Source organism: Onychomys torridus, chromosome 9, assembly GCF_903995425.1.
Source record: "Onychomys torridus chromosome 9, mOncTor1.1, whole genome shotgun sequence".
NCBI lineage: Eukaryota > Metazoa > Chordata > Mammalia > Rodentia > Cricetidae > Onychomys > Onychomys torridus.
In genome coordinates, this window is record NC_050451.1 from 45,382,554 (window position 1) to 45,403,665 (window position 21,112).

At 38.8% G+C, this 21,112-nt stretch overlaps 1 protein-coding gene across 5 annotated transcripts in view; it reads left to right on the forward strand.

Annotated features, from left to right (window-relative positions):
- Zmym2 (zinc finger MYM-type containing 2) overlaps positions 1–12,468 on the forward strand; it is an 80,885-nt gene extending 68,417 nt beyond the window's left edge. For 4 of the 5 annotated variants that reach the window (XM_036198680.1, XM_036198678.1, XM_036198677.1 and 1 more), the window contains 7 exons: positions 193–287; positions 1,943–2,111; positions 2,565–2,716; positions 5,960–6,074; positions 6,651–6,902; positions 8,125–8,245; positions 9,793–11,936. In XM_036198680.1, coding sequence (XP_036054573.1) covers positions 193–287; positions 1,943–2,111; positions 2,565–2,716; positions 5,960–6,074; positions 6,651–6,902; positions 8,125–8,245; positions 9,793–9,985 — 1,097 coding nt within the window. In that variant the 3' untranslated portion in view covers positions 9,986–11,936. Of the gene's footprint in view, positions 1–192; positions 288–1,942; positions 2,112–2,564; positions 2,717–5,959; positions 6,075–6,650; positions 6,903–8,124; positions 8,246–9,792 lie in introns of all 5 variants that reach the window. The other variant, XM_036198679.1, reaches the window with a different exon arrangement.
- The last annotated feature ends 8,644 nt before the right edge of the window (positions 12,469–21,112 follow it).

The following is a 21,112-nucleotide window of genomic DNA, read 5'->3' on the forward strand; positions in this document are numbered from 1 at the left end:
TGTTAAATATGATAAGTCGTCTACTCCCTAGCCTACCTCAAACTTATCCCATGTCTGAGTGACCCTAGCCTCCCTCAAATTCATTTCCATGTCTGAGTGTTCATTCATGCCATGTGACTGTTTCTTTATATGCTGTGTTTATGTAGCATAAGCCACTGTTCTATTTAAAAAAAAAAATTTCTAACTTGTCAGCTGCGGAGGAGCTTGATATGGAAAATGAGTTTTTATTACCACCTGTTTTTGGAGAAGAATATGAGGAACAGCCCAGACCTCGATCTAAAAAAAAGGTACAGAATTTGTTAATATTTTTATGTCTTGTAGTCAATTCGTATTTCTATAGCAGCATCTCAGATAGAGAAAGATGCATTGGTGATTTCTTATGATATAGGAAGAGAGATGTTAAAATGTATCTTAATACAAGGTCAAAATAGAAAATAGTTGACTTAAAAAGGAAATTCAACTCTGACAATAATATTTTCTGAGTGAGCATGGTGGCACATAATTGTAATCACTGGTGAGGATGAGGCAAGAAGGAAAGGAGGTATTAATTTTTTCATCATTATTTTTGATGAGGTTAAATCAATATAGAAGAGGTATAATTTATTCTTAAGCATGCCAATACAGAAAGAAAGACATGTTGGGAACTGGGGATGTAGCCTAGTGGTAGAATGCTTACCTGCCATACAGGAAGCCCTGGGTTTGATCACCAAGACTACATAAACTGGGTGTAATGGTACATTGGGTGTAATGGTATGTGCCTATAATTCTAGTAGGAGAATAGAAGCTAGAGGGTCAGAGAGGTTCCAGGCTAGCTTGGCATAAATGTCACACAGTTTCACACATCACAAAACAAAAAAACCAAAATAACACAACGAAATAACAATAAAACAAGAAAGAAACAAGATATGTATAGATAATTTGATCACTCAGATACACACACACATATACACACACACACACACACACACACACACACACACACACACACACAGAATCTAAATTTAATACTCTATCAACAATTTTGTTTTTTGACTTCCAACATAAGACAAGATCAAAAGGCACTTTAAGAAAATGGCTTTCCCAGATGTGTCTCGAAAGAAAGGAAGAACTGAAAAAGCGAGGAGTATCCACAGTAGGCTAAGAGTGAGCTCTTATTTGACTCTGTACACAGCCCTTGACTCAAATGGGTCATACGGTTAAATTGTTAGAGCTAAAAGTATAAACTGTTAGGCCTAAGTCTTCATGACCTTGTGGGCACAGTGAGTTTGAGACCACCAGGGCCAGATAAGGATACTGTTTCTCCAAACAAACTAACAACCTCACCACCCAACATTAAATGGAGGGGACTGGGGCTGTGACTCAGTGGCAGATACATGTGCGTGCTCCTGGGTGTGACCCTCTGCACTAATAAGAAAAGAAAGGAGACACAGTGAAAACCAAGGAAAGGGTTTTGTTTTGTTTTAGTTTTGGCTTTTCAAGACAGCGTTTCTCTTTGTAGTTCTAGCTGTCCTGGAACTTGTTTTATAGACCAGGCTGGTCTGCTTGCCTCTGCCTCCCAAGTGCTGGGATTAAGAGTAAATTTCTTATATGTTGAAGTTATTAAAACGTTCTTCAGTCTCAAGTTGATACTGTAGAATCATCTTCCTTCTATTATTATTATTATTATTACTACTGCTAATACTACTACTATATTGTTTGTCTTACTTTTTCATTAATTCTGATTTTATTATACAAAATAATTTGTGTAGAAACATCTATGTAGTTAGATTTCAAGAAGCAGTATGGATAAATTTCATCAGTTCTCAGAATGTCAGCCAATTCTAACACAAATAAATACAGTTCTCTTTTAGTTGCCTTTCTTTAAAGATAGCTGGTATAGAATTCATGGAATAATGTAGACTTCAAGTATTTACAGTGCTTTTTTTTTTTTTTTTTTGGCCAGGGTACCAAGAGAAAAGCTGTATCAGGATACCAGTCTCATGATGATAGTTCTGACAATTCAGAATGCAGCTTTCCTTTCAAGTATACATATGGTGTAAATGCATGGAAACATTGGGTCAAAACTAGGCAGCTTGATGAAGATCTTCTGGTGTTAGATGAGCTAAAATCCTGTAAGTGTTTTGATTTTGTTATCCTAAGTTCTGTTTAAAAATAGCTTTCTGTAATTAATCACTTTTAATATTTTACTGTCTTAATTTTTCTCCCCAAGGATGCATTATTTAATGTGCATGAGTGTTTTGCCTGCATGCCTGGTGCCCACCAAGGCCAGAGAGGGTATTGGATTCACTGGAACTGGAGTTACAGACAGTTGTGAGCTGCCGTGTGGGTGCTGGGAATCAACCTGAATCCTGTGAAAGAGCATTCATTGTTCTTAATCACTTCCTCTCCAACCTCAGGATTTAATTTTATTTATGTCTGTATGTGTATGTCTGTGAATGTATTCCATGTGTGTATGAGTGCCCGGGTAAGCCAGAAGAGGGCATCAGAGTTAAAAAGCAGTTATGAGCTGCCTAAAATGGGTGCAGATACATAACAGTTACTTAGTATTTTATTTTATTTTTTAGCTAAATCTGTAAAGTTAAAAGAAGATCTACTCTCTCATACCACAGCTGAGCTCAACTATGGGCTAGCCCATTTTGTCAATGAGATTCGACGACCAAATGGAGAGAATTATGCACCCGACAGCATCTATTACCTCTGCCTTGGTATACAGGAGGTAAGCTTTTGAAATATAATATTATTAAGAAAAGCTGTGGTAGAGTTTAGATATAATGTGTGTGGAACTTTAAAAGAGTTTTTATTACGTGTGTATGTATGTGTATATGGGTGCCCACAGAGGCCAGAGAGGATGTCAGATGCTTTGGAGCTGGTGTTTACAGCTTGTGAGCTGCCTGATGGCAGTGCTAGTATCTGAACTCAGATCTTCATGATTGAGCAGTGCTCTTGGGTGAGCCATTTCTTCAGTTTCAGGTTTCTGGAATTTCTATTGGTTTACCGCGAAAGGTAAAATTTAATCTCTTTGGAAATACCTAGGGCATATAAAAGATTTTCCTAGATATTTTATGCTGTTCTGTAACATAGTACATATATGTTCCTTACACCTTCTAGTTCTCTAGAACTGTGTGTCAAAACAAAAACAATTGACTTAATTCAAGTGCAACCTCCCTACCCCTTCCCCCCCTTAAAAACAAAACAAAAACAAAAAAACAAACAGGGTCTCATGGTGTAGCTCTGGCTGACCTGGGACTCACAGAAAGAAACCCATCTGCCTCTGCCTCCTACTTGCTGGAATTAGCACACGCATCATCATCCCTAGCCTCATGCATATTTTGTGAGGAGTCTTAACAATTAGTTGTATGTTTGGGGATGACACCACTTTTTAGTAGTTGCAAGTAAATGAATTCATAGACTGTTAGCTACAGAATTCCCTTTAAGTTGCTGATGTTTTTGTATGAGTACAGGGTATAAGTATATTACCTGGACCACACTAACAATGCTAAATAACTGTACATGCCCTTTGTTTCAAGAGACATTATGTTTGACCATGCAGATGAAAAGGTTTGCATGTAAAACAGAACACGGGTTCAGTGGGAAAGGAGAGAAAGTTTTAGGCTTTTCTTGTTATTTTAATCCAGTTCTATATTTTTGTTGTTTTTTAGAGTCTATATGAAATTTTATTTAAAAGCACCTTCCTAAACATATTCTAAAAATGAGCTAGTTTTTTTGGTTGCTTGATTGCTTAGTTTTGAGGGTTTGTTGTTGTTTTAATAATATTTTCATTCTTTGAGAATTTATTTCATAGTATATTCTGATAGATTTCTCTCTCTTCCAACTTCCTAGATAGTAGTAACTTGACATCATCCAGAATTTCTTCTAGGACTTTTACCTTTGAGTATTTTATAGGTAGGAATGTAGTAAGATTTTGTTTTAAAGCTTTGCACTATGTTTATAAATTTAAGAAAGAGTAGAGCAGTGGCTTGTGGAGTTAAGTTCTATACATACAAATGAGTAGTTTTCAGTAATTACTGAATTACATACAACCAATTTTCTTTTATTCATGAGGCTTTAAGACTGCATTGTTTATATGCTACGGAAATATTTAGCTGGGCAGTGGTAGCACATGCCTTTAATCCTAGCACTCAGGAGGCAGAGACAGACGGATCTCTGAGTTCAAGACCAGCCTGGTTTACAGAGTGAGTTCCAGGATAGTCTCCAAAGCTACACAGAGAAACCCTGTCTTGAAAAAAAACCAAAACAAAAAAATAGATTTATAGTGTTTATGAAGTTTTGCTAATCCTTTATTTTAATTTTTCCTGTTTACTGGACTTTGGCATGGTTTGGAAATCGACATACTTCTGTTGATAGATTACATTTATTAACTACTAGTAGTTGATTTTCTATGTACCCGTGCTAAGTGTTGGATGCACCTACCATTATTTTTGCCTTGTTCTGATGAGGAGAGGTGTGCTACATAGTATCTTGTCCAAGTTATATAGCTGGTAAGTTTGAATCTGGGCTGAGTATAGTAGCACAGTACTTGGGGGAGACTAAGGCAGGTATGCTCCTGAGTGTGAGGTCAGCCTGGGCTACATAGCAAGACCTTGTTTCAAAAAACAAACAAACAAAAAGAACCCCAAAAAATGGAAAACAAAAATCAAAAACAAAAACACAATAACAAAAGAAAAAAAATGAAGTAGAATTGATTAGTTTGATTTATGAAAGCATTATAAACCAGGCATAGTACATCGTACATGCTAGCATATGTGAGGCAGGAGAGTTGTGAGTTTGAGGCCAGCATGGTCTGTGAGGGAGAATAATAAGGGAGGACGCTATGATATGGTTTGCACAAGGATTTGAAATATTTATATGGTGCTCTACTCAAGGAATACTTGTAGTAGCACAGTTCTGGGACAAATTAATTCTACCTAAGTATCTCAGTGAAAGGTCTAACTCTGGGGCGAGGAACTAGCTGGCTCAGTTGGTAAAATGCTTTCAGTACCAGCATGAGGACCTAAGTTTAGATCCCCAACACCCACATAAAAAGCCAAGTGTGGTGGTGTTGGCTTATAATCTCAATGCCAGGAAGTGGGAGACAAGAGGCTCCTTAGGGCTTTCTGGCCAGGAAGTCTACCTGAATCAGAGAGCTCCATGTTCAGTGAGAGACTTTTCTTGCAAAAATGTGGAGAAGTAATTAAGGAAGATACTCAATGTTTACCTCTGGCCTGGGCTCTTCTATAAATTGTTTATTTTTCAGATAAAAGATTGTTTTTGTTTTGATTTCTGCTATACTGGAAATAATGCCCAGGCCCTTGAGCAACTAGATAGGTGTTCCTCCCTTGTGGTATAACCCTGGTTAGGTTCTCAGCATTTTAAAAATGCAGCCATGTACACATGTATGCACACTTTTTTGGCAGAGAGCACAGGCAGCTCCTCTGTTTTCCTTTAATCATTAATTATTCTTTAAATTGTCTATTTTTCCTGTATGTGTGATATAAACTAGAGTCATTCTGTATTTGTCTGGCAGACTAAAGAGTGGGGGTGTGATTGTGTGTGTGTCAGGGGGAGGGGGAAGCATGTGCATGCCACACTGCACAGCTGGCAGTCAGAGGACAATATTGTAGAGTGGGTTCTGAGAACCTTACTAGGTTATCAGGCTTTTGCATGGCAAATGCTTTACCTGCTTAAGCAATTTATTTCTATGGCCCTATATTGATGATTCTTATCTAGTTTTTACATTCAGGATTTTGTGTTATACTTTCCAGCTTTCATGTTTTAAGCAACAGTTATTTGGTAGTTTATGCTTTTTCATGTTGTACACACATACCTAAGGCCAATAATTTCTTGTGTTTTATTAGAATCCTTGCCTTTCTTAAACATAAAACTTTTTCTTAAGAAATGAAAAGTGTAATACATTCACTGTTTATAATTAGCTGGTTTTCCTTCAATAATTTTTTTGTAGTACTTATGTGGTAGTAATCGAAAGGACAACATATTTATTGATCCAGGATACCAGATGTTTGAGCAAGAATTGAATAAAATACTCCGAAGTTGGCAACCAAGCATTCTTCCAGATGGTAATGCTGTTTTAAATATGTGTTGATAGTTGATAATGGAATTATTACTTTTACAGAAAGTATGTTAAGTGTAATTAGGGAATAATCCAAATTAGGATGTATGAATTTGTGCTCATGAGCTCATTTGAAAATAAACATAATCAGTAACTAATGTTTGTGAAGAACTTCGTAAAGCCTGTGACCTACTTTATTTGGAATGCAAAGCTTGATATTTATGTCTTAAGACCTACAATATATAGGTTCTGATATGAAGAAAATGTATTTGATTATGAGAATCACATGTTTTCAAGAATTATACAGATTTTAGTTATCTTCTGATCATAATGTATTTGTCCTACTGAAGGACAGGAGCAAGCATCCTGTACCTTATTCTGTGGATGGTGGTTCCACAGACTGTTTCCCAACCCTTGTATTGTTAAAAGAGCTAATATGGATATAATTCTAAGGTTTATTCACATTGACCCAATGTGAATAGTGGATTGACATAGGGCTGTTTTAAATTCACTTCTATTTCTAGATGGTTAAATTAAAACTGTTGTATTTATAATTCTTTTAAAATAGTTCTCTCTGTTTAAGGTTCCATATTCTCTCGAGTTGAAGAAGACTATCTCTGGAGGATAAAACAGCTAGGATCACACTCCCCAGTAGCGCTTTTGAACACTTTGTTCTACTTTAACACTAAGTATTTTGGCCTGAAAACAGTGGAGCAACACTTAAGACTTTCCTTTGGCACCGTGTTTAGGCACTGGAAAAAAAATCCTTTAACGATGGAAAATAAAGCATGTCTTCGGTATCAGGTGTCTTCCTTATGTGGAACAGATAATGAAGGTAGTGTAACTTCTTTTAAAATCAACATTTATCTTTATTTTCTGTGTATGAATGTGTTTTTCCTGCATGAAGTATGTGTGCACCACATAATGTGCAGTGCTCAAGGGTGCCATAAGATGGTGTCAGATACTCTGGTACTGGAGGTATGAATGTTGTGAGCCACCATGCAGGTTCTGGGAACTGAACCCAGGTCTTCTGCAAGAGCAAATCAGTGCTCTTAACCTGTGAGCCATCACTGGCCTTGATAGTATAGCCTTTTTATTTGGAGATTATCTGTGGTGGGAATATTCAAACTTTTTCTTATTAAAATCCACCCCATTAAGCCCTATTCATTAAGAGCTGAAAGACAATTGTTTTCAAAAAACAAAATATACCTTTCCTTTTTTTTTTTTTTTTTTTTTTTTTGAGACACGGTCTCACTTATGTGTCCTTGGCTAGTCTGGAATTCCCTGTGTAGATGAGGATGGCCTTAAACTCCTAGATATCCATCTGCCTCTGCCTTCAAACTGTATCTTCTTAAAATGTCTTATTTCTTTTGTTGTAAATTTTTTTTTCCTTTTTTTGAGATCGGATCTCTAATTCAGACTGGCCTTAAATCATGTAGCAAAACTGACCTTGGAACTGTGGTTCTTCTTCTTTTGCTGACTATAGGCATGAACCACTGTTTTTACGCTGAGCTGGGGTTCATACTTGGGCATCCGACATACTAGGCAAGCATTCTACCAACTGAGCTATATTCTCAGACTCTTGGTTCCTTTGTTGGAAAATTATACATTAAAAACTACCACATAGAAAACTCTGAAAGGAACCTAATCCTATGTTGCTATGGATAAATAGTAATGTCTTTACTCAGAATTGGTTTTAGGGGCCTGTGCAAGTCTGACCACCTGAATTGGAATTCCTGGAGCCCACATAAAAAGCAAGACACAGTATGGTGCATCTGTAATCTCAGCACTCTGTGGGGAGAGGAGAGGCAGAAACAGGAGAATCACCAGAAAGCTCATAGGCCAGCTAGCCTGGAGTATGCAGTGCAGATGTAGAGAGGCCCTGCCTCATATAGGTGGAAGATAAGAACTGACTTTGAGAAGTCCTCTGACCTTCACATATATGCTGTGGCTCATTGTGCCCACATTCATTCACATACCATGCATACACATATACACAAGAAAGAAAAACAGATTGGTTTTAGGAGGCTTACTTTTGTTATTGTTGCTTTTTAAAGATAAAATTGCTACTGGAAAACGAAAACATGAAGATGATGAGCCAGTATTTGAACAAATTGAAAACACAGCCAACCCTTCTAGATGTCCTGTGAAAATGTTTGAATGCTACTTGTCTAAAAGGTGAACATTAATGATACTTTACTTTTATTTTGTAGTACGGGTGAATTGAACTTGTGACCTCATGCATCACTTTTTAAGATGTTTGTATAAGTTGTTTGAATTTAACACTAATTACGAAGTGATGGCAAGCCGGGGACAGTGGTGGTACATGCTTTTAATCCTAGCATTCAGGAGGCAGAGGCAGAAAGCTCTGTGAGTTCAAGGCCAGCCTGGTCTATAGAGAGTTCCAGGACAGCGAGGGCTACACAGTGAATCCCTGTCTTGAAAAACCAATGTATATTACACACACACACACACACACACACACACACACACACACACACACAATATGCATGTAGGAAGTGATGGTATTTTATCAATTTTGAAGATTTCTCTTGGAAATTTATATTCCAAAGTTACATTCCACTATAGCTTTCGAGTCCTCTTGTGAAGTATCAGCACATATGCTTTAGGACCGTCCATGTTAAGAAACCACTCTTTACTAGAAATATCACTCCTGCTGCCCTCTTTCATATTAGAGAGTAGTGGTTCTGTTGATTGCCGAGCAAGGACACAAACTTCCTGTGGGGAGATAATTACTTTAGGTTTTGGATATCTAATCTCTGTTTTATCTACTTGATTGTCCTACTACAACTAGACAGACACCATATACTATATAACAATAAGTTCACAGTACTTGGCTTTATACAACCAGGTTGCTGGCTATTGTTTGTTAGCTCTTAGTGCAAAGGTAGGTGTGTTTAAAAGTAGGTACAATGGGTAAAGATGAAAATAAAATACCTAGATGTGAATGAAAACAGTTTTTTAAGACATTCTTTGGAAGGTCCCCCAGTTGCATGACTGCTGCATTCCCCTATCTGAAACTAACAGGCACTGGGAACTGTTTAAGTGTTGAGGCCTTGTCATACGCTGTCATTTTGAATGTTTTAAATAAGCACTCTGACTTTCATAAAGTGCGGAGTTGAGTTGTACTTTGTAAACAACTTCTCAAATAATAGTGCGGTTTCTGGGGTGGCTTTGAAGAACTTGTAAACATATGAACTTCCTACCATGCAGGTAATTTTCTTAAGCTCTATTCTGGAGCATCAGTTTAGTTTCATGGATTTCCAGTGTTGGTAACTACTTGCCAGATGGGAATTCCTTTCTCAGTATTGTCTTTTTGGTATTTAATTTTTTTATATGTTGCATATTTTCATCATTTTAAGTCATATTTTTCGCATTTCCTTTTTCCTGAAATGGACATGCACTGTTAAATTAATGCATTTAAGATTATAATTGGCACCATTATAATAATGACTAAAATAATAGTGTATATATTAATAGAGTCTTGGATTCTATGAAATATAGGGTTTAAATTACAGTAGGGAACTAATTCTTTTATCACAAAGGCTTAGAGAACAGTTTACTGATAAAACATTACTGCAGTTAATGAGGCAGAAGGTGCTGAGCACAGCTGTTGTTGGGGGCTGAGTTGTTCTTGAAAGAAGTAAAGTTAATTGAATTTTGTTGTGTTTTATGAAATTGACCTTTTCTCTTTTCCTCCAAAGTCCACAGAATCTTAATCAGAGAATGGATGTTTTTTATTTGCAACCAGAATGTTCTAGTTCTACAGATAGCCCTGTGTGGTACACATCTACTTCCCTGGACCGGAACACCCTGGAAAATATGCTTGTACGGGTTCTTCTAGTAAAAGATATTTATGATAAAGACAATTATGAACTGGATGAAGACACAGACTAAAAAAGGACCGTTTCAGAAGCAATGGGATAACCACAGCATTAGATAGTCATGCTGCTAGATCTTTACAGGAAAACATTTCAAGTTTACTCCTTCTGTTTTCAGTTTTGTAGCAATGTACCCACACTGGGTATCACCATGTAAATAATCTGTGAGTGAAAGTTGCCATTATTCTATGTAGTGGTTTTAGGATACTTAACAAATACATCAAATTCTTTTTTATTATTATTTATTTGATTAGGTATGTTTGTAACTTTTTACATTACAAAATATGAAGAGAATGTGCCATGTATAAGTTTTTCTTGTTGCACTGCTATGCTGTTGCAGAGCTCCCTCCAAAGGGCGTTCTTTTACTGCGTTCTTGACCAGACGGTTGTGTGTGGGTAGGTAGCACTACTCAAGTGTAGGACTTGCAGTGTCTTTCAAAATTTTTAAAATAAACTGTAAACTAATAGGCTGGGTTTTTTGTTTTGTTTGGGTTTTTTTGTTTGTTTGTTTTTTATGTTTTAGTTACTGAAGCCTTACCAGGTTGTGTAGAGAGATACCATCTTCTGTACCAAAAATAGACAAGAGAATGCTGTTGATACTGGTGTTCTGTAATGTGAACCTATGCTGGTGAAAACGACTTTATGTTCCCTTTATTAAAACTTAGTGTCCTTTTCTCACTTGTGACTTTCTGCATCACCCCATCAATAAAAAAGTATGTATGTATATATATAGATATATATATATGTAAGTAGAGAGAGAGAGTGTGTGTGTAACTTGAAAACAAGATTAAGACATTTCTCTTTGTAAAATGTCTGGTGACAGTGTAAGACTGTTTTCTTTTTCCCTGCCAACCTTCAGTGTATGACACCTCCCACACCCAAGTGTACAGATCACGCTGCATTACAACTTGCATAGCACTCTCAAGTTTTACCACTCTTAGGAGAATTCTTTTGCCTGCTTCCAAAAGTGACTGATGCTTATGCGGGGCAGAATTATTTTTAGAAATTCCACTCCTGAAATAGTCATTTTAGAAAGTCAAGCTACTTGAAAGGAGATAGTGTCCCACTTTCTCACAAAGATTACCAGTGGAGAATGCTGATTAATCCAGATGATTGAAGGAAAAAAACTTGTGGATAAAGTCAGTCTCAGAGGAAAACATACTTGATGCTAGATTGTTTGGCTTTGAAATTTTAATTACTTCTTATAGAAGATTACATTTAAAATATCTTTGTGCTTCTGCATAGCAGTCTATCTGTTCACAACTTTTAGATTAAGGAAACTTACTTCATATTATACTTTCTGAAGACTGAGTAAAGTAGTAGCTGAAAATCATTATTTGGTTGACTCTGTATAGCATGTGTGATGTTACTTTCTTATTCTTAATCCTGAAATCACCATGGTGATACTAGTTTTTAAAATAGGTATGAGAGAAATTGGCCTGTTTTCCATAGTGAGTAGACAGTATCTACATAGCCCTTGTACATTTCTCTCTCCCTTAGGATAAATTTTAGCACACTAAAGAAATTTTATCAATTGTGATTTTGAAGATTTCACACGTGTAGCCACTGCTCATTTAAGCAATAACTATATCCCAAATTTTCTTTTGGCATGAAAATTTGCAGTGTGCTAACTTTGTAAGTTTGAATGACTTGAGTCCCTTGGTTTCATATTTGAATCATCAGCCTGACAGTAGCAAATCCAGTACAAGTTACTAAGATTGATCCCAGCTCACCTGCTGAATGAAGCTGAGAACACTTAAAACATAACGCAGATGTTCCTTGGCTTTTCAGTGCTCCTTCTGAAACACTTCTACTAGAAACACATTGTGACTAAAGGCTGGTTAATGCTAACCATCTTTTATTCCTCAGAGTGGTGCTATAGCCCATCAAAAAGCAATAAACTTAACCCACAAATACCACATGTATATTTTACCAAATACCATAAATTTCTGCCGTGGTACTACTAAGCACCGTGTCTTGCTATTTAGTTTTTATCATTTGTACATTTTAGGTTTTCTAAACAGAAATGCCTAACAGAATTTTGATCTTACATGATAGTGGATTTAGAGCTCGTTTTGTCTCATGCAATCCAATGATTGATCTACTTGATTCTCAGGGGGAAAGAAAACTCTCTCATGACAGCTGTTCTGGGAAATTTGTTTCACCTGGAGCACATTTCTTTGGTTCTTGGCTCTCCTTAGTGTGTGGCCATAACCTGCTGCTGAGAGAAAGGACAATGAAATGATGGTTTATTTTTGCTTCTGGTGGTCTCTGATTATAGATAGCACCCTGTAAATAGAACTTTATTGTCTTGAGATGTCTATTGAAGATACTATATTTTTCTGTTCTGAACGATTTTGCCACTTAATCGTTCAATTAAAAAGATGAGTAGCCATTCTGAGGCAAGTGGATTTCCCATGCAAACTGAATTCTCAACGCATTTTGAAAGGCTTTTACTGTATTAGGTAACGTGAGATATTAAAGGATTTTTCTAGGCAAGATGCTCAGCCTTCTTTTTTTCCCATAAAAATACCTTTTACTCAAATCGTAACTCATGTTTTCCTTTCGTGAAATGGAGTGGTTACCAGTGTGTTAATTATTGAAATAGGAGGAGGGTGCATATTATGCTGTGCTTTCTATTTACACTGCTTTTTCTGGCTTCCCTTTGTCCCTTTGTCCTGGCCAATTGTGATTTGCAAATCACGGTAACTCATCACGGTAACTCATTTCTATGTAGCATAAAGGACTGTAATGAAGAGGATAGAAAATGTCAAGTTTGAGTTTACATATTCTATCATAGGTCTTCTTAGTCTTTAGTCTTAAATGTCCTAAATGTAGTATTAAATCACTGAACGTTAATTTTTAGGCCGGCTATTTTTTCAGAGGGTATCATTACATGGCTCTGCTTTTGTTCTAAGCTACCATTGACTATATTTTACTTTAGTTTCCCTCAAAAGAAGTCATGATTTTCATGTTTGTGAAAGACTTTTAAAGATAAATTTCCTTAACTAAACTGCATAGTTTTCAGTTTTATCCTGACAAGCCATTATTCATAGAGTAGATTCTGCAGTTTGCTAGTCTGTTCTACTATACCCTTAAGATTACACCAGTTTCAGAGCATTACCAGCTTGAACTCTTTTTTGTTTTGTTTTTGTTTTTTGAGACAGGGTTTCTCTGTGTAGCTTTGGAGCCTGTCCTGGACTAGCTCTGTAGACCAGGCTGGCCTCAAACTCCCAGAGATCCACCTGCCTCTACCTCCCGAGTGCTGGGATTACAGGCGTGTGCCACCTCCACCTGGCCAGCTTGAACTCTTATGTCCACAGCAAGTTAGTGTCTTCATTCAGGGGCTGGGGTAGAAACAGCTACTCTACTTTGTCTTCATTTTGAAACTGGATGTTTAGAAGGATAATCCAATAAATGGCTGTGATTCTCACATGAGATGAACTGGATAGGAAAATGTCCCTACAATAAAAGACAGGGAATCCTGATAACTGAATTACAAGCTCATAAATACAGGGCTTATGCAAAGGAGACCAAAATATAAGGAAACATTTAACTTGTAAACAGTAGTGGCAAGTTGAGCTTTCCCAGTTTGAAAATTGAACTCTGCAATGGTCTAAAATCTGAAAATGTTGAAGATTCTTCATGACAACACTCAGATTTTGGGTGTTCAGGGGAGGAGCAGTTATGCAGTCAGCAGCATTTTAGCTTGTGTGGAACTGAAGAGGGCCACACACATCCAAATGGACCATGTTCCCTCCTGCAGAACAGTGACAACAGTGGCAGGTCTTCGGGTCTATAAAGCTCAATATTGACAAGATTTCTGATTCTGGAGTTAGAAATTGAGCTTGGTGGTGATACACATCACAGGTTGATAGTGAATCCTTGTGATGCACTTAGAAACATGTTTTCTGAGGGGAACAGTCTAAACCACTTTAATTTAAAAACTATCAGGGTTTAAAGTCCAACCCCAAACCACATCAATAGTAACACAAAATTGTTTACTATACTTTTTTGGTTTTTTGAGACAGGGTTTCTCTGTGTAGCTCCTTGCTGTGCTGGAACTCAACTGTTGATCAGGCTGGCCTTGAGAGCCACTTGCCCAGAGTGCTGTGGCTACTACAGATTTTCTTTGTGCCACAGAACTGCTGCTCTCCATGGTAGGCAAAGAGAAAAAGAAATGTGTGCTAAAGATGTACCACATTTAACTGCCAGGAATGTGTTCTCCATCTTCAGAAGATGAACAATCTAGATGTACTCCCAAAGGCTACTGCTATGCCTTATGTTTGTTGATGAGCGCATCACTGCCTGTGAATGTGATGTAGTTTGGTTCCTGTGACTGCAGTTATTAACTCCAATGGAAATGGTCAGAGTAGTTCTGGACAGTGATGGTATCAGCTCTGGTCTCTAGCTTTAAGCCCAGTTGGGTATATGAGTAGTTTAAAAAAGAAAAGTTCTCAGCGCAGATCTGGAATGTTCTCCATGCATCAGCCAAGCCTACAAGAACCTCAGCTACAGTGAATCAAGAGCAATCCAGTTTCTAGGTTCTATAAAGTAAGTAGAACATACAGTGTCCAACATGTTATAGGTTAAGAATTCTACATTGATAGAGGGTTTTCCATAGCAATTGCTTTTGAAATAAACTCAGCTCACTAAGCTGTAGTGTGTTCCTGGTAACTCTCTATGCAGTATAAAACATTCCCACTTTGATGACAAGAGTAGTAGTTTGTGTTGCTTATTTGAGATAGCATCTCATCCACCTATCAGAATGACCCTCAAACTCCTCAACATCTTGCCTCCCTCCCAGATCAAGTTTGTAGTTCTAAGTTCCTGGCAGCAGGTGGCAGTAGTGCACAGGATCAGTTGCTCTTACGGGATACATAATTGAAATCACTAGGGGTCTTGGAGTGCAGCATTTTCAAAGGTGAATTATTTGTTGTAGATTTATGTTAGTGAAGTTGGGGCAGCACCTTGTTAATTAGACTTCAATGCAGTTAAGAATCAATGTCCTGGCATAATGACTGGTATAAACTATGCCTTGCACACTTGTCAGTTTCTGTCACAAACAATTTTTTTTTCAGATTAAAAAAAAAGAATTATTGGTAAAGAATTGGTAATGGGACAAGTAATAGATTTTTATTTTTAGTAAAATATCTAGCATTTTTTGGCATATATAAAAGGGATCTATAAAACTTGCATTTATATTGTTTTGTTTTGAGACAGGGTCTTAACTATGTAGTGAGCTATGGCAGTCTTGGAACTCTGTAGACTAGGCTGGCTTCCAGTTTACAGAAATCTGCCTACCTCAGTTTTCCAAATGCTAGAACTAAAAGGTATGTGCCAGCATGCTGGGCCCCGTTTGGATCTTAATACACAAATAAATGGTCTGAATAGGAATAAAATACACAAGTGATAATTTTATCGTTAAATTCTAAATCATTGAAGAGTAGCGTTCACTTTTCACCCTTTTGGGCAAATGTAGCATATGAACATCGACAGGGCTACACTTTCCATGGAGTAAATTGTTTATTCATTCAACAACTTGACCATCCTTGAGGCATCCATGTGCTAAGAGCCCAATGGGATATAGAGCCCAGCCTCTCTCCAGGATATGGTCTATAGCTGTGGAGAAAGAGCTAAGATGGTGACTTGAATCTTTTTGAGAGTGATGCTCTATACCTAGGACCTACTCACAGACCAGCTCTGTCTGACTGCAGTTCTAGGCTTCAATAAAGCCATGCTTCCTGTTTTCTCAGGAGGGAGATGCAAAGTGCAAAAAGCAGAGGACAACTCCCAGACTTGAGATTTCAGTCTTGATTTATTCATGCATGCCTGTCCATTCTGTTCCCCGTACTACAAGAGCAGAGCATACACCATACTTGGTGAGAATGTAATGGGATAAGGTTTCTCTCCTCTATCACAGTACCTAGGAAAATTCTGGCACATATTAGGTGTTAATAAATGTTTGTTGAATGAATCAATGGTTATAAGTACCTTTAATTGAAAAAAAAAAAAAAACTGAAAGCAAAGGAGCATTGGGAATACCAACAAGATGCATGATTATGTGCCTGTTTTGGGGTATGCTTCTGAGCATCTCTGTTATGTGGGTTTCTCTTTATTCATCTTGCATATTGCTGCCTCCTGAATTCCTTGACCTTCCATTTCAATAACCATGGGAGTTGGGGTACAGGGCTAGATGGAGGCATTTGGTTAGTAGTCTGCCTGGGTTCTAGAGGAGCTGTATTTGTAACTAGTTGGAAACCTAGTCAAAATCAGCCACAAATCCTTAGAGGGAGAGCAGGCATGTAGGTAGAACATTATAAAAGCATTCTTGACAAAACCTGTTCTAACCCTTACTATGCTGGGTGACATACATGTTTTTATGATCTCAAAGTCTGAAAGCCCTACCCTTGGACTCCAAAGGGGGAGATCTATGCCTACATTTCTTTTTTAGATCCCACTTAATTTTCTACACCAAGCTTCACCTGGGCCATATTTATGTTGTAACAATTATGCTTTTCACCAAAGCTGGAGTGGAGTGTTAGGATCAGATGGATTCTATTTACCCCAAGTGTGAGCTCCCTGGCCCCAGCAAACATTCCTGTGGGGTTAAGAACTGTCTTAATTCTAGTGTCTTCTGTGTGTGGATCTGCAAAGTGATGGTATTACCTATAATTTAAAGACCTGTGTCACACAAGCAGTTGGCAGAACTGAGGTCTGTTTGGTGCTTTAGGCATGTACCCTGGAACCATTATGCAGTTTTGCCTGGTGTGAAGCAGGGCATCCAGATGATGCAAGAACCCAGAATCTCTTCTTGATACGAAATGGCAAGAGAGTATATGCCAAGTAAAAGGTAATAGAGAAATGTGCATGAAGTCTTGGAAGCTAGGCCAGTAAGTGGCCACAGCAGAGCCGCTAATAGCCACACTGGGAGCACTCAGTCACTACCACAGCTGCCAGTACCAAGTGCACAGTGCTCTCATCTGTAAGCTGTAAAGGACCAGAGAATGTGCTAGGTCCTAGGACCAATGGAAAACATTGATATTATGAGATAGTTTTTTATTTCCACAAGGTTTTTACTGACAAGATGTCAATTTACAGAAAAATCAGTATTTTCTAATAAAGTTACAATAAGGATAGAATGCCCTTTAGAGGACTACTCATTTTGTTTAATTGGGGCTTAAAGCCAGTAATTCTTTATATCTGAAGTGGTTGCAAATGTTCATCTGTTGAGTCTCATCTTTAAAGATGTCTTCTTGAATGGGTAGGGATTGCAGGAAACTCGCAAGTCATGAATCAAGTCTATACCTCCCTTGAAAGGCAATAGTACAATTCTTTTATATTTTATTTAAGGATGTTTACCCCTTAACAAATCTTCATGTTGCAGATGAATCACATTCCATCCAGAGTTCCATGAACTGGTTGCACCATCAGCTGTCAGGTTAATTTATCTTTTGGAAATCACTCTCCTGCGGCATGTTTTATACTGTAGCATTCTTTGCCTTGTGATTTTTGGGTTGCTCATTAAGAAAATCACCAACTCTGTAACAAAAACTAGTTTCCAAAACTTTAGTGTTCAGTATAGGGATTGAAACACACACATATACCACCACTACCCCCCCCCCCAATTAAGCTTGGCATTAAGTGCAAAACATTAAACGTTTACTAGTGTTAAACCCTTAAGCTTAACTGAGACCAGTAGGGCTCATCCTCGGTGCTGTACTTCTCCGACAAAAGTCTGTAGATCCAGGATCCAGGATCCAGTGCACAGTGCTGGCCTTTTGTACCATGGGTTCAGTCATGGGTAGATTCAGGCATGCTATGGTGGGGCCTGCTGAGGGCCACCAGCTACCATCAACTATGAGCAATTCAGTCTCTGTTAGGCCTTGCTCCATACACACAGACCCGTCTCGGCATCATCTTTCAGGTTTAAGTGGATGTCATTTCCCCCATACAGATCTATGGATAGAAGTTTAATTGGAGGGCCTGGTGGAGCTCTGTGGCAGAGTGCTGGCTTAGCATATATACAAGGCTTTGGGTTCTTCCTTTCTTTAGCCCTGTAAGAAAGAGGAATAAAGAAAAAGGTGAGTCTTAAGTCATTTCAAATTTGGGGTGACTTCTTAGGAACAACTAGTGTATCAGTGAAATTACCAGACTTACCAAGAGTGAAGAGAAAGCCAGGTGTGGTGATTGGACACCTATAGTCCCTGCACTTGGGGATATGAGGCAGGAAGACTGAGAGGTTGAGGCTAGCTTGGGCTATAAAGTAAGAATTTTGCTTTACACATATACCCTCACTCTCCCCAAGAAAGGAAAAAGTAAAAGGGGGTGTTGGGGGGGTGGAATTTAGTGATGTGGGTATTAGACAAGCCTATAACCAGAAGCCTACAATTCATAGCTACTCCAACAAAAGATGCATGGGGGAGTGTGTGAGGAAGGACGGTTTAGCTGCTTTTGGTGGCCGTCCCCCCCCCCCCCCCAGCTCCAGAGCTCTGCCACAGTGGTGCCCTGCAGTCTGCAAGAGCCCAGGATGGGGCCAAGCCCAGCCTCTCAAATCAGGTAAGGTGCCTGGGGGAATCCTTAACTGCTAAGTACAGCACTCTGCCAGTTCTGTGGTAGGAAGGATGCTCCCAGGAGTGCCCTGGGCTTGGTGTTCTGTCTGCCTTTTTCTGACCCAGACCCCCAGGAACATGAGGCAGCAGGTGGCTTTGGAGACTGAGTCTCACAAGGCTGGCTTTGGCCACTTCTCTGCCTGTGTCTCACTGATGGAGAGTGTAGGGTTAAAACATTTAGCTATCTGGGATTTTTTGAGAGGCTGAGCATGGCAGCTATTGAGGACAAGGGGTTTAGGTACAGGCCCCCAGAACTGCCCTTCCAGCCTTCCTGCTCAGAAGCAACCCACAGTGAGGAGGCAGCATCATATCAGCAGGGTTGATTGTGAGTAGAGTTGGTGGCTAAGCAGTGTCATTAGTTGGTACCCCTCAAAATCACATTCCTGATGGGTCAGTGCTTGCCACAAAACCTGATGACGCAACTTAGTTCCTTAGGCCCACAAGGTAGAGGAGAGAACCAGTGCCTGCAAGCTATCCTCTGACTGCCACATACTCATGGGGTATGGTTTACATGCCACCACCACCCCCATGATTCCCCACATAAAAAAGAAATAAGTGTAAAACCACATTTTTCATATGTTCAATTTTCACTAAATAGGCTGCTGATCTGGATTGGTGGATGTGGAACAGGAGACTGGGAAGGGTAAGTTCAGCTTCTGTCTGGTGGTCCTTAGGGAGTTTGCTCAGGTTTCCAGTCCACTTGACAAAGGCCCAGGACCTGTCCCCTCCCTCCCCTCCCCTTTCCCCTGGAAGATAGAACCTGGACACCATTTGTGTTAGGCAGCACTGAGGTCTCCGCTTTCTGCTCTGAGGACTAGCAAAAGGATTCCTTCTCTCCCAACTCATGCGGGGGGGGGGGGGGGGGGTGTGTGTGTTTGGTGAAGCCAGGCCATAGCTCTGTGGGGGTGCTGCAGCAGGGACCATACCTGGCAGCAGCTTCAAGGCAAATGCTGTAGCTGTTGCTAAAACAGGAGCTTGAGTTATCAGCTCACAGGATTCCCTAGCTGAACCTTTGCAAGAGCAACCCTGCTCTTTATTCTAAACCTGAAGTTTTCAATAATTTGAAGTGTATTTGCTGCTGTCTCCTGAGCCCTCTGGATCAACTCAAGCTGGCTCCCTGGGTTAATCTGCTACAAGTCGAGTCATGAAGCAGAGGTTTAGCAGCATCATGCCCTCATGCTGGTGCCTGTGAGTGTCTGCCACGAATTCCTTAGCACTATTGCCCACATCCCCGTGTGGAAGGAAGGAAAATCTTTTGTTTTGGCCACAATGGATTTCCTCTGAGTGATGTTATCAGAAGGTGACAGGGAAGAAAAGAGAAGTAGTTTTATGTGGTACATTCTAGAAACCCTCAAAACCGAGGTAAATTTTACTCAGTCATTTCTACAGAAAACCAAAACTTCTGAGATCAGAGGTGATTATTTAAAATCTCCATCTTCCTGTTTCTTCTTTCCCTGGAGTCTGATGATGTGGCCTAGAACCTTCTCTGCCCTGTTGAATGAAATGTCTGAGACCATCATGTGGCCAAGCTTTCAATGAAACACAACAAAAGAGCTGCAGCCAGATACAGTCACGGTGTCATGAAAGGCTGATGGAGACAAATTTTGGTGAACTGCAGTATGTCAGGGATGTGAGGCAAAAAGGAGATTACAGAAGTTGGTGACAAAGAGAGCAGGAATTTAGGTTTCAAGCAATGGCTCCTGTACAATTCTCATCCAGATTATCAGTAAAATGTTCTACTTTAGATTTAAGTTTTCTGAGTCAGTATTTTGTTAATTTTTTAATTAATTAGTTAATTAAATCATGAATTTTTCAGGTAAATGAATGGAACTGGAAAAAAATTATCTTGCATGAGCTATCCCAGACACAGAAAGACAACTATGGCAAGTATTTACTTATATGTGGCTATTAGCTGTGAAGTAAAAGAATCAACAAGTATTGAATAGGTATGGAAAAAGTAGACAAGAAAAAGCATTTTTTTCTTGTATTCCCTCATCACCCTCTCTCTACTCCCCCTCCTCACTTGATCCTCCCATTTCACCCCCCAATCCATCCATAACTATCTATTCTATTTCCCTTTCCTAGGGAGAGCTGCTCTGCCCCAGTCCCTTAGTCTATACCTAACCTCTGTGGTTCTATGGATTGTAGCTTGCTTATCATTGACTTCACAGCTAATGTCCACATATAAATGAATATATACTATAGTTGTCTTTCTGGATCTGGGTTACCTCACTCATGGTGAGTTATTTTGTTCCTAGTTCCATCCATTTACCTGCAAATTTCATTTTTTTAATGGTTGAATAATACTCCATTATGTAAGTGTATTTTCTTTATCTGTTCTTTCGTTGAGGGACGTTTAACTTGTTTCTAATTTCTGACTATTGTGACTAGCACAACAATTTTAACATGGTTGAGCAAATATCTCTGTGGTAAGATGAATAGTTCTTTGTGTATATGCCCAAGAGTGATATGGCTAGATCTTGAGATAGGTTGATTCCCATCTTCTTGAGGAACTGTCATACTGATTTCCA